A 14,590-nucleotide genomic window follows, 5' to 3' on the forward strand; every position below is an offset into this window, starting at 1 on the left:
GATAACAAATATTAGTGTGGGATATTGATCAAGTGACTGAATCATACTGGGCTTTATTTTCTTGCCAATCACATGGGGATGATAATTATACCTCTCTCAGTATTCTGGCTTATTGGGGGGATAGGAGTAAGGGAATGAACATCTGAGGAGCCCAGAAACCGAGGAGTCAAACCCAGAGTTCACCTCTTTACTTTTTGTTCCAAAACAGCCATCTTCCCTTCATTCAGGGGGAAGCAAATTTTACAAAGAACAAGTGAGTCACGTAGTCCTTAGCATTCTATCTCTAAACTCAGCCCTTGATGTATCCTCACCCCTGTCCCATTATCTTCCTCAACTCTTAAAATTTGTGTAAGTTGTGATGGCCAACATACTATATCTCATTCCTCAGGCCCTTCTTGCAGTGTGATGCTGATTCTTTTCCCATCAGGGTGTCTCCCCTCCCCTGAATATGAGTAAAGCAGTGATGACGGTTGTGGCTGTCTCAGTGACTGTCTCAGTGATGAAGGATAGCAGAAGTGGTGTTATGGGATGTCCAGAACGGGGCCTTCAGAGTGTCATGCCTGGTTCTCTCGGTACACTCATTCTTGGAACCCAGTAGACCCAGTGTATGTTTCCTGGGACTCCCGTAACAAAGTATCACAAAGGGGCAGCAGGCAGCTTAGAAACAACAGTAATTTATCATCTCACAGATCTGGAAGTTAGAAGTTTGAACTCAAGGTGTACGCAGGGCCATGCTCCCTCCGAAACTTGTACAGAAGAATTATTCCCTGCCTCTTTGCTTCTGGGGGTTTGCTGGCATTTTGGGACATTTTTTTGGACTCGCATCTGTATCACTCCAATCTGTGTCTTCACATGACATTCTCCCTGTGTCTCTCTACATTGTCTTTCTTCTGCGTATCTGTCTCTGTGTCCAAATTCCTCCTTTTATACAAGACACCTGTCATATGGGATTAGGGTCCACCCAAATGACCTCCTTTTAGTTTGATTACCTCATTAAAGATCTCATTTCTAAATAAGGTCACATTCTGAGGTACTGGGAGTTAGGATATCAACATATCTTTTTAAGGGGCACAATTCAACCCATAACACCAGGTCACGAGGAGGTATCACATGTTGAATGAGATCCCACGTAGCAGCCAGCACATGACCAGTCATACAAACGGAAAAGCCTTTAGGATGGCTCCAGTCCCAGCCATCATCTGACTGCAACTATGTGATAATATTGAGTGAGAACTTTCCTAGATGAGCACAGTCAACCCCCCAACCACAAGAGATAATAATATAGAGATTATAATTGTGTTAGGTCACTGAGTTTTGGGGCTGTATAGCAATAACTAACTGGAGCATGAGTCATAGTGAGGTAGTAAAGTTTTCTTCCCACAGGGGCCCAATGTATCTTGCGATTGCAATATTTTGTAGGACCTGTGGCTTGATCAGGCCCTGTCTGTATTCTGATAGGGCCAGCTCTAGCATTTTTCAGGATGAACATCATAAAGTCTTGCCCTTTTTAGATACTGGAAGTCTCATCTTTTTTAAAGTCTCATCACTTTTTACCAAAAATTCTTTCATTCTCTATATGTATCTTTTCTTTAGGTGCAAATATGATGCCTTGGCAAATATGATGCATATTCTCTTGCCTCTTCTTGTAATAGAATACTTTTCTCAAGGAGTTGCTGTTATTTTTTGATGGACACAGAAGCCAAAAGTAGCTTGGAATGTCAAATGTTTGAAACTAATGTATCCTTCCTCAAAAAAGCTAACTTAGCTTTTTACCATAAACATTGGAAGTGGAAAGGAGTAAAATGTTCAAACTTAATTGTTACCAATGTTTTAAAATTTATATTTTATTTTTATCAAAACAATTTATATGCAGAACTTGAATATCATATCATTTTACATTACTTAAAATGAAAAATACCCTCACTGCAATTTCTGCTTTCCCCAATCCTTAATCACTTCAACTATTTTAACTTCCTTTCTGGACTACTTTTATATTTCTAAACAAACATAGAAGAAAATCTAGATACCTTTGGAATTGGCAATGACTTTTTAGATACAACGCTAATGGCATGATCCATAAAAGAATTGATGAGCTGGACCATGAAAAATAAAATTTCTGCTTGCAAGATACAGATTATTTCTTTTTGTATGAGTTTTGGCAGACTGTGTATTTCATGGTATTGGTCCATTTCATCAAATTTGTGGGCATAGAGTTGTTCATAATGTTTCTTTATCACCTTTTTAATGTCCATGGGACATGTTTGGTTTTTAAGAGCTTGAATTGTTAATTGGGAAGTATTTCCCTAAGAAATATTTTTAAAAATCTTGTCTTGGTCATTATAGAATCATAAAGAAAATTGTTACATATATTTTTAAAAGTTATCTTTAAAAGTAAGTTTTCCAGGGGCACCTGGGTGGCTCAGTCAGTTAAGTGTCCTACTTCAGCGCAGGTCATGATCTCATGGTTCGTGGGTTCGAGCCCTGCATCGGGTTCTGTGCTGACAGCTCAGATCCTAGATCCTGTTTCGGATTCTGTGTCTCCCTCTCTCTCTGCCCCTCCCCCACACATGCTCTGTCTCTCTCTGTCTCAAAATTAAATAAAACCAAAAAAATTTTTTAATTAAGTTTTCTGAAGTTTTGAATGTTGTTTTTCCATCAAATACAAGATCCATACAGAATTAGTACATTTTTGGTGATATCAGTACAGTGTAAATGTTTGTAATGAAACATAACTTCTTTTTTTTTTTTTGAGCACAAAANACATAACTTCTTTTAGTTATGACTTATGAGCTATGGAAGATGGCACTAAGATATGACTAGATCTATTAAGTGTATACATAAAATAGTTTTGAATAAATATAGTTCCTATGCTATATTGCATATTATATTGTTTTGCATCAAAGTATACTTCCTTTCCTACCTCATGTACCCAGTGCTGGTGCTACAGACATCTTAATAAATATTTTTTCAAAGAATAGAAGAACCCAATTCACTGGCAGGTTCTTCATGAAAACTAAATAGAAAAATCATGTCTTCATTTAGTTAAAATTCTGTTTTGATAGACAAGTTAATGAAAACTTCAAATTAATATAAATAATCATTATATTAGTTTCAATTTTCTGAAAGACAAACAAGACACAGGCACATCCAAGTGTGCAAGGAGTATTTTATTTGCTCTGATGTAGGAACAGTTATCTACTAAAACATGGGTTTCTTTTCCTCCCTGCACACAGCCCAAATATAGTCCCATTTTGATAGATTATAAATATAACCTGAAAGTTATGATATTAAACTGAATTTAAATTTTAACAGTAAGTATGATTTCTGGAGTTGAATGGCTATAGATACTACTTTCTGCTTCTCTGATATCTTATCAACATCACTTATGAGCCAATATTTAAAATCATGTGGTGAGGGGCACCTGGGTGGCTCAGTCAGTTAAGCATCTGACTTCGGCTCAGGTTATTATCTTGTGGATCATGGTTCCAAGCCCCGGGTCAGGTTCTGAGCTGTCAGCACCTGTTTCAGATTCTGTGTCTCCCTCTCTCTCTGTCCCTTCCGCACTCGTGCTCTGTCTCTTTCTGTCTCTCAAAAATAGACAAATGTTAAAATTTTTTTAAAAAAATCATGTGGTGAAATTGGTTCACTGATAAAGCAGACCTGCACCAAGGCAGCAAGCATTGTCAATGTCAGGGTAATTTTTCTGGGCTGGAAATGGGTAGAAAATGAGCACTAATCATCCTAAAAAGGAATGGTGTGTAAAGGGCAAGAAAATGACATCCAGTGAGGTGTATGCATAGAACAAATATTTTCCATTTCACCAAACTCTGGATCCTCAGATAGTTGAAGTCAGCCTGGTAACAGAAAATGGCATATTAGGGGTAAAACCCCAATAATTAAAATGTAAAAAATAAAGTGTTGCAAGCATTAAAAATGTCTACAAATCAGCTCAAATGTTAATCTCTGTGTACATAATGAGGCCACACCTCAATATTCACTGATGAGCCAACACAGAAGTTCTTGCTATCACAGTATTAGTTTGTAAGTCTCTGAGGTGACAGTGCTTTCTCAAGGAAGGACGAATTGTCAGCACACACAATATTCCTGAATGAACAAATCACTCATAGAATTAATTTCCCTGTATACATTTGTCCCTGCTTAACACCACTGTCTTTATCCATCGTGCCAACATATTACTTGCTGATATTCTGATATAGTAAACATTATTCAAATCCAATATGAAATGACCTTGAGAAGGAGGCAATAGACTTCATGAAGTTTATGAATGTGCTCTTGGAGATCTGTGTGAAGGAAATACAAAGTCCCATCGACAAATAGGGCCTGGGGTAGTCAGGACAATAAAAACAAATGCAATGGATAAGAGTTTGTGCAATAAGAATTAGGAGGGATCCTTGGGGAAATTGGTGGTGTCTTTTGGACATTTTACAAAATTGCTCCATTATTAGTATTTACTACTGTTAGCCCTTGAATTCAAAAGTGAAGTAAAAGTTGTACCTAGTTATCATGTTTTTTTCTTCTGGAAAATAATGCCAGGGAAAACACATGACGCTTGATTCATTCTTTGTAAAATTAGTACATGTAAATATTTATCTCCATAGTTTTAGTTTTGTTTTTCAAAGTAAAGTCTTAACAGAATCTCTTTTCTTCGGTTACTCAGGAATATTGGTCAAGATTTTAAAAGGCTTAATATTATGAGACTTTTCTTCCTATAATCAGCAGTACTTAGATGAAAACAGTCTGTGATTCTATTTTGCTCAGTGATCATTTCTGACATTTTAGACAGTAGCCTTTGTAGTTCAGATTTATTGCTTAAGGAAAGATTAGAGCACAACAATGTCAACTTCACATGCTTTTTTCCCCTAAACATACCTTTGAAAATTCAAACAGGAAGAATGGATTGAGAAAGCCTTACTTTTAAGGACCAAAGTCTAAATTTATTTAATAAAAAGTACCTTTGGGAAGCATTTCTAATAAGGTAAGTGCTACGTATCACCCTAGAAATAAGGATGTAGTGAATTAGGGGATGAAAGGAAAGTCAGAGAGAAATAGTAAGTGTTTGAAGAGATGGGATTCTGTGACTTCTATTCCCAGTGGGTGTTCTAGGAATGAGATGGGGAGACAATCAAATGCCTACTGAAGTTTGGAGCTCTATGGCAAAAGGAACCTTCCAGGAGGACCTATGAAAGCTTTAAAAATCATGCATTGAACCTATACTACATGTCATCAGAAGTACAAAAATGGTGCCCTGCAGTCTTCTTGTGGGCCTTTCCTTCAGTTAGGTGCTAGGGTATATCAATTATCCATAACCCAGTTTTTCCATCTTCTTAGATATCCTAGAGAGGAGGTCAAGAGAATTTACTCAGAGATTAGCAGAGTGAGAGAGCAAGAGACACTGACTGAGCTGACGGACATGACAGGAGCCTCGTGGAGTTAAAAAGTAGATGCTTCAGCGGAAATCATGTCTAGCCTGGGGACTAGATGTGAATGAAGAAATCAAAACTGATAGAGGAACCAAGAGATAATCAGAAAGTTAGAGAGAGAAAAATATCCCAATCAGGTTCTGTACTGCCAGTGCAAAGCCCGATGAGGGGCTCAAACTCATGAACCATGAGATCATGACCTGAGCTGAAATCATGAGTCAGACACTTAACCAACTGAGCCACCCAGGCACCCTTAAAGATAACTACTCTTGAAATCGACATTCTGTGTTTAATTATTTAACTCCAAGGGAACTTAAAAATATAATACTCACTTTTACTTGACACCTTCATTTCCTCACACCTCTATCCTAACTATAGTGTTGCCCAAAATGCTATTAAAACTGCTTCCTCAAAATTTGCTTGCTTCAACTTTGTCTCTCATGGCTGAGTGATTTCATTGGTCAAAGGTTCTCATGCCCTTAGTCGTTTAGCCTAACTGAAGTGCTCATGCTCCAGTTAAAGGGGACTGGTTGTAAATGTTTAATAGAATTTTGCTTTATATGTATAAGTGCTAGTTTTGTTGTTTTCTTTTTGGGTGATGTTAATCCCAGTCCTTGACACTGACATAGTCCATGAGCTTGTCAATATGCTAAATTGTTTCCTGAATGTATTTAAAATTTGGTTTTGATTTTTGTTATTTTGAATTAAGATTTAGCACAGTTTATTCTTTCCTGTGTACTTTCTCCCATATGTATTGCTTCCTAAATTGGTTGTATTATCACATATTTTAGTATTTTACATATAATTTGGGCCTTTTCTCTCTGTAATTTCACTTGGAAGAGTTTCCCGCATTTAAATCACTAGGCTACAGTAGATGTCATTTGTTTCCAATTTTCATGAGATTTTTTTTTCTTCAGAATTTTTCTCAGGGCAGTTATTACTTCCTTATTCCTCAAGCTATAAATAAAAGGATTTAGTAAGGGAACTACTATTGTAAACAGAATAGCAGCTGGTATATCTTTATCCTCTTCTTCGAGCAAATTTGGTCTAATATACATGAAAAAAAGAGATCCATACAATAATGAAACAGACAAAAAGTGGGATGCACAGGTAGAAAAGGCTTTGGTCCTTCCTTCTTTGGATTTCATTTTGAAAATAGTAAAGAGAATGTACAGGTAAGATATTAAGACACTGCCTATGGTGAAGACTTGAATTGAGCCTGAAAAGACGAATAGCACCAGTTCATTGATGTAAGGGTCAACACAGGAGAGTCTGTACAAAGGAAGAATATCACAGTAAAAGTGGTTGATGTGATTAGATCCACAGAAAGCTAACCTAAATAGAAGCCCTACATGAATCATGGAATGCAGATTTCCAGCTATGAAGGCTCTTGTGGTCATCTGAATGCAGAGTCTTTTTGACATCATGGTGTGGTACTGTAGTGGACTGCATATGGCCACATAGCGGTCATAGGCCATTGCTGCCAGAAGAAAGCAGTCTGCAGTTTCAACAGTGCAAAGAAAATAAAATTGTGCCATGCATTCATAGAGGGAAACCATTCTGTTCTCAGAAAAGAAGTTCCCTAACATTTTAGGAGTAACGGCACAGGCACAGCAAGAATCCACAAGAGCGAGGTTGCCCAGAAAGATGTACATTGGCGTGTGAAGATGATGCTCTTTAGAAATCAGTATCACCAGGCCAAGGTTCCCCACCATGGTGATTAGATAGATGACAAGGAACACCAAAAAAAGAAGCATCTTCAACTCTGGGTGATCTGTAAATCCTGTGAGGACAAACTCACTTTTCATGGTATGATTTTCTTCACCCATTCCTGAATTCCCTGTTGAGAAAAAAAATGTGGAGAAATGAGGTACTCATTTATAGTATGTCCAACTTGACTGCCAATCTAACTGATTCATAAGGGCGAGGAATATATTCTATAATGCTTTCACATGTTATGTGGATTTGACACATGCCTAATTCTGAGTTAGTATCAATCTCCTGAAGCTATTACTTACATAGCTACTGTTTTCACATTTTCCACTATATTTTGAAGAAAAATATCCGATTATATGTACAAAGATGGTCTTTGAGGTCTTAAGAGGAATATTTAGTGCAAAAAACTTCTCTATACAGGTTAGGGAAAGCTGACTCATAATTTCAATGTCAGCAATTGGTATCAGTGTTCCCAAACAATTTTAGGGACTGTATACATATTAACAGTGATGTTGAAAAGACTATTTTTATACACTTGTGTTCAAAGCAGCATTATTCACAATAGCCAAAGCTGGAAACACCCCAAATGTCCATCGATGAATGAAAGGATGAACAAAATGTGGTATATACGTACAATGAAATATTATTCAACTTAAAAAGGAATGAAATTCTGACACATGTTAAAACCTGGATGAACCTTGAAGATGTTATACTAAGTGAAATAAACTAGACACAAAAGGACAAATATTGTATGATTCCCCTTACATGAATTACCCTTACATGAATTAACGTAGTCAAATTTATAGAGACAAAGTAGAACAAGAGTTGTCAGGGAGAGGGAGGAAATGGGTAGTTATGTTTAATATGTATGGAGTTTCATTTTGGGAAGGTAAGAAAGTTCTGAAAGCAGATAGTGATGATGGTTTCATGACAGCATAAATGTACTTAATGCAACTAAACCTTATACTTAAATATGGTTAAAACTTTGTGATGTATATTTCATCACCATAAAAAATTTTTAAGACTTTTCATTTGCAAATTCATAGCAATTTACTATTATCAATGCTAGTGATATAGAAGTTTATTTTTTTATTTTTTATTTTATTTTACTTTCTCAGTAGGCTTCATGGCCAGCACGGAGCCCAATATGGAAACCAGCTCAGAAGCCAAGACAGAGCCCAATGTAGGGCTTCACCTCTTTACACTGAGATAATTACCTGAACTGAGATCAAGAGTCAGATACTTAACCAACTGAGCCACCCAGGTGCTCCTATTTAAAAATAAAATGCTTTGGAGGAGTAAGTAGGTTTTTTGTGAGGTATTTATTCCCCTTTGGGTTGGGAAGGGAAATTGATGTGGATGGAAGCAGCAAAGAGAGAGAGGAAGGAGGGAAAAGAAAAAAAATGGCTGTATTTAAAACATTTCAGGTCGTTTAGAATACCATTCATGCATGCAATGTAAAATTGTTCATACATGCATGTGCATAAAGAAATCTAAGTGCTATCAAAAGGAATTGGAGAAATCTTAAGGACTAAGAATNGAAAGTAGAACAAGAGTTGTCAGGGAGAGGGAGGAAACGGGTAGTTATGTTTAATATGTATGGAGTTTCATTTTGGGAAGGTAAGAAAGTTCTGAAAGCAGATAGTGATGATGGTTTCATGACAGCATAAATGTACTTAATGCAACTAAACCTTATACTTAAATATGGTTAAAACTTTGTGATGTATATTTCATCACCATAAAAAATTTTTAAGACTTTTCATTTGCAAATTCATAGCAATTTACTATTATCAATGCTAGTGATATAGAAGTTTATTTTTTTATTTTTTATTTTATTTTACTTTCTCAGTAGGCTTCATGGCCAGCACGGAGCCCAATATGGAAACCAGCTCAGAAGCCAAGACAGAGCCCAATGTAGGGCTTCACCTCTTTACACTGAGATAATTACCTGAACTGAGATCAAGAGTCAGATACTTAACCAACTGAGCCACCCAGGTGCTCCTATTTAAAAATAAAATGCTTTGGAGGAGTAAGTAGGTTTTTTGTGAGGTATTTATTCCCCTTTGGGTTGGGAAGGGAAATTGATGTGGATGGAAGCAGCAAAGAGAGAGAGGAAGGAGGGAAAAGAAAAAAAATGGCTGTATTTAAAACATTTCAGGTCGTTTAGAATACCATTCATGCATGCAATGTAAAATTGTTCATACATGCATGTGCATAAAGAAATCTAAGTGCTATCAAAAGGAATTGGAGAAATCTTAAGGACTAAGAATTGATAAATTCATTTATATAACTATACATCAAAAACATCATGAGTAAAATCAAATAAATGGAAGCTGGGAAATTACTGCAATAAATATGATAATGTTTCTATAGCTTTATTCTAGAAATAGATTATAGAAATCAGTAGGAATAATCACTAGAAAACAGATAAAGGACAGGAACAGAAAATCTCAAAAGAAATACAATTTTGACAAAATAAAAATGTTTTATTTCATTACTAACCAGAAAGACATTGTTTTAAATGAGAGGGAAAATTTATTTTGCTTTTCAAAATAATAAGAATTTATTAAAAAAACAGTCATTTCTAATTCAGTCTACAATACGGTGAGATGGGAACCCAAGTGCATCGCTAGTGGAAATGTGAATTGGTGCCATCACTGGAAAATAATTTGGTAATTAATTGAAAGAAATACTTAGAACCTCAGGAAAAGACTTACATATAATGATGTCCATTGTAAAATTATTTATAACAGCGAAAAATTCAAAACACCTAAATGGTAAACATTTACTCAGTATGATTAAGTAAATGTGAAACATCCATATGATGGTATATTGTGCAGTATTATTTAATATAATGATAAACATAATAAAATGTGTGAAAAATAAAATATAATGTTTATATACAAAATAATCCTAATTTTCCAAATGAATACTCACATATGAATGTAAAGGAAAGGCAGCACAGGAACACATGAAAATGTTAACACTGGTTTTCTCTGTGCAGTGGGAATTATAGTTCTCTGTTTTCTTTACATTCTCCTCTATTTCAAATTCTTGACAATGAATATTGCTCTTATAATCAGAAAATACAACTTTTATTAAATCAGTTCAATGACATGCTTTTAGGTCTGTTGTGTTTTATAACTTATTACCTCACAACAATCATTATTGTTGTCTGCAAGTTATAGTTCTATTGTGGATAACATCACAACGGATGTATTGAGGAAGTATCTGCTCCATCTTCGTGATAGTGACATTCACAATTATAAATAATAATAATTTGCCAGCAATCTTGGATGTATCTTGAGTCATTCAGGAATACACTCACATATTAAAATGATGCATTCTTTTTTTTTTTAATTTTTAAATATTTTATTTTTGTGAGGGAGAGACAGGGACAGAGTGTGAAAAGGGGGGCGGGGGCAGAGAGAGAGAGGGAGACAGAAACTAAAGAAGGCTCCAGGCTCTAGGCTCTGAGCTGTCAGCACAGGGCTCCATGCAGGGCTTGAACCCACAAAACCATGACATCATGATCTGAGACAAGATGCTTAACCTACTGAGCCACCCAGTTGCCCTGTAGTAATGCATTTGTAAGGACATTTGTCTCTATGTAAAGCAACAACTTTTTGGCATCAGTTTTTTCTCTTTGGAGTGTCAAGTGTTTTCATGGTATTTTAAGCTTCTATAATCTATTAAACTTTCAATATATTTGTAAAACTTCAATTATCTGTCTCTTACATTTCACCTTATTTATAGAGTACTAATTTGTTGGAGAATGTTTTATTTCAATCCACCTTTGTTTAGTTAATTCAAGAATCATTTGTTAATTGATCTGATATTTACTAAATGCCTGCTCTTGCTACATACTTTCTTAGAAGATTAATTGATCCTCTGGACATTTTCATGTTGATAGTTTTCTGGATGTTCACTGACCAGACCACACTTTGTATTCCAGGAACATAGAAAAGACATTTTGGAGAAATGTAGGAAGATCTCTTTCCTTTTGTCTTCCTGAAAATATTATTAACTTTTAATTCTCAGACTATTTTGGATTAATCCTTTTAGGAGCAATATTTAAAAAATGAACATTTGAAGTCTCTATAATTTGAATTAGCTTTTCATTAAATGACTTACTCTTGGCACCCTGAAGTCTAAAAATGAATATTTTAAATCTATATAAGTATAATTTGAATAATTTTTTTCATTATATGCCTTACACTTGCCAGCTTGAAGTTACATAAAATAGTAAAATTTTCTTCAGTTTTCTCAGTTGCTTATAAATTAGTCAGACAGAAGTAAGTTTTATACTGATATTTTATTTCTCTAAGAATCAAAAGAGAAACTAGAAAGTTCCCTCAAATTACATCAAGGTTTTAAAAGAATGGCTTAAAATTACACCTGACCCTTGGATGACACAGATTTAAACTGTGAAGGTCCATGTAAACGTTGATATTTTGGGGGGCGCCTGGGTGGTTCAGTTGGTTAAGCGTCCGACTTCGGCTCAGGTCATGATCTCACGGTTCATGGGTTCATGCCCTGCGTTGGGCTCTGTGCTGACAGCCAGCTTCGAGCCTGGAGCCTGTTTCAGATTCTGTGCCTCCCTCTCTCTCTGACTCTTCCCTGCTCACGCTGTCTCTTTCTCTATCTCAGAAATAAATAAAAAACACTAAAAAAATTAAAAATAAACATAGATTTTTTTCCATACAGTATAGTACTGTAAATGTGTTTTCTTTTCCTTATGATTTTCCTAATAATATAAAGAATATGCTAGTTGACTTTATTGTAAGAATACAGTATAACATACAAAATATGTATTAATCAACTGTTTATATTTTCGATAAGGCTTCTAGTGAAAAGTTCAGGTGAACTACTACTATTAGTAGTTAAGATTTGGGGGTCAAAAGTTATATGTGGATTTTCAATTATACACAGGGTCAGCATCCTTAGCATCCACATTGTTCCAGGGTTAATTGTATATTCATTTCTTATACAATTTATTTAATATATAGGGAGTGTTCAACACAGACATTTTAAATACCACTTAATTATAGAAGCAAATAATCTATTTCATCTGATAAGTTGTAAATATTACAAACGGTATTATTCAAAGAAGTTTAAAAAATATTGTTCATGTTTTTTGTTATTACTATGAAAGTGCACCTTTACTTATTTATTTTTAGTAATTTAGGCTTCTCTTAAATTCAGAAGTAATACAAATGAATTATAATCATTTGTCTAATTCTTACACAATAGACTTTACATTTAAGAAAAGATTTAAAATAACTTAAAAGATTGAAAAATAAGAATTGCAACCAAAAAAAACCCCTTAAAGGATCTAAAGAAATGTTTCTGGAGGTTAATGTTTCCATAAAAAAAAAAAAGAGAGAGAGAGAGAGAAAGTTTTAAATAGATTCTCACCTGGATTTCTCTTATCTGATAAGGGTTTTATGAAAGCTAGTTGGTTGCCTGGTGCTGATTTTTAAAGTAGATACAGAAATAAAACTCTATCCTTTTGATTATTTAGGAAAACATTTCTACCAACAGGTCGGTGCTAATGTTTATGTCACTGATAGAGAATGGTTTAAATATTTTAAATAATTCTGAGGGGATTTACTTGGTATTGACATCAGAGTATAGCCTGAGAGACCTAATTTCCCTAATTTTCTAAACATTACAGACATACTGAACAGGAATAATGTATCCCTTGAGACCTGGAGAGTAAAGCAAATGCCCATTTCCAAACAAATTTTAAGGGCTATGTTTTGATTTTAATTTATGTGCATTTATACCATTTATCAACCTGAATATAGAATCCTAATTCTAATTTTTTCCAGAAGAAAAAATTCCACTGGATTGGTCATCAAAGGCTTATAAAAGGAGTGGAAACTGAGCTAGGATTTGTTGCCAAAGAGAGAAGAAGGTATGGAGTGAGCAGAAGCCATAAAGTGGCACTTTTCCTACCTTTTTCTAAAATCAGTATACAATTTCTAGAATCTTCCTTTAAAAATATATTCATAACGTGTTTAATCTTACATCTTAGTTACTAGAATAAGCTATTTTTTTTTCTTGGAAATCCAGAAGCAGCTTCTCAAAAGGCTCCTTTCCTCAAACTATTTACTCCCTATTTAGGACTCTTCCATCATTTATAGTGTAATGAAACCCCACTGCCCATCAATCTCAATCTCAGTTTGTTTGGTTAATTACTCACCCTGCTTATTCTACCTCTTTATCATTTGAGCCTGTTTCCTGTCTTTATAATTCTGCTCTCCAAATGTACCATCCCTAAGACAAGCCCTTCGTTTCATGGTTCTCTGAATAAGTCACTTTCATTCTTCATTGTGTGCCTTTTGCTTCATCTGTATTATCACCACTATTTTCTTTTATCTATGACAGTCCTATCCCCCTTTAATATTCAGACCAATGTCTATATAGCTTTCCTGAGATAAGCTCATCTGTCTTCTTCCCAACCTCCCAAGCTCTTGTTACCCGTATAATACCTCCCCAGTCTTAGTATTTGCCTTGTGTGGTCCCCTGGCATTTCATAGGTTAACTGTGGCTTTTCTCTGCTTGATTACAACCTCATTGATATCAGAGTCATGCATATTCCTGAGATGTACCCTAAGGACATAACAAAGAACAAAGCAGAAAAAAAATCCCTCCCTTCAGAATTTAAATTCTAGAGGGGCTCCTGGGTGGCTCAGTTGGTTAAGCATCTGACCTCAGTTCAGGTCATGATCTCATGGTTAGTGAGACCCTGCATCAGGCTCTGTGCTGACAGCTGAGTCTGAAGCCTACTTTGGATTCTGTGTCTTCCTCTCTCTCTGCCTCTCCCCCACCTGTTCTCTCTCTCTCTCTCTCAAAAATAAACATAAAGAAACAACTTAAATTCTAGAGTTATGTGATTGTATGAGGTGAGGACCACAGTTCTCTGACAACGTACAACTAAGTTTGTGCTAGTATGACACCATGGGGAAACTTCCTCCTATAATGAGAGCTAGTTAAGAAATGATGGGGGAAGACACTACCAAAGGAAGTGTGGAAGAATGAAGAATTTTGCCCATGGCGTACTACTCCACTCAGCTCATGAAATAATGTGGGGTCAGCGAAAGATTCATGGAGTCAGTGAAAAGAATCATATAGCTTATTTATTGTTATTCTACTTTTCTTACAAATTTATGAAAATTTTATGCTTAAAATTTTTGGAAAGTCTTGAAGTTTAGTACCACAGAACACCTGCCATTTATTGCTCCATTATTCATACATTCATGTGATAAGCACTTTACAGTGCCTACTGTGAGCCAACACAATGATAGATTATGTTCTCATGGAGCTTACATTCTAACAGAGGAGAGTGGGGAAGCAGATGTTAATATGTACATACATAAATAAGAAAAATAGCAAAAATTAGTAAGTGCTATGCCGTGGGCAAAATA

The 14,590-nt window shown here is 35.4% G+C and overlaps 1 protein-coding gene across 1 annotated transcript; it reads right to left on the reverse strand.

Moving 5' to 3' along the window:
* Nucleotides 1–6,301: 6,301 nt before the first annotated feature.
* LOC144240533 (olfactory receptor 5K1) lies at nt 6,302–7,270 on the reverse strand. The gene has a single exon (XM_077774907.1). It carries the CDS (start codon nt 7,268–7,270, stop codon nt 6,302–6,304), a length of 969 nt encoding a protein of 322 aa, XP_077631033.1.
* Nucleotides 7,271–14,590: the final 7,320 nt, after the last annotated feature.

The sequence above is a fragment of the Crocuta crocuta genome, unplaced genomic scaffold, assembly GCF_008692635.1.
Source record: "Crocuta crocuta isolate KB4526 unplaced genomic scaffold, BGI_CrCroc_1.0 scaffold6, whole genome shotgun sequence".
NCBI classification, from domain to species: Eukaryota; Metazoa; Chordata; class Mammalia; order Carnivora; family Hyaenidae; genus Crocuta; species Crocuta crocuta.

Coding starts and splice junctions, on each gene's coding strand:
- LOC144240533 (XM_077774907.1), bottom strand. CDS start 7,270: ATGGGTGAAGAAAATCATACCATGAAAAGTGAGTTTGTCCTCACAGGA.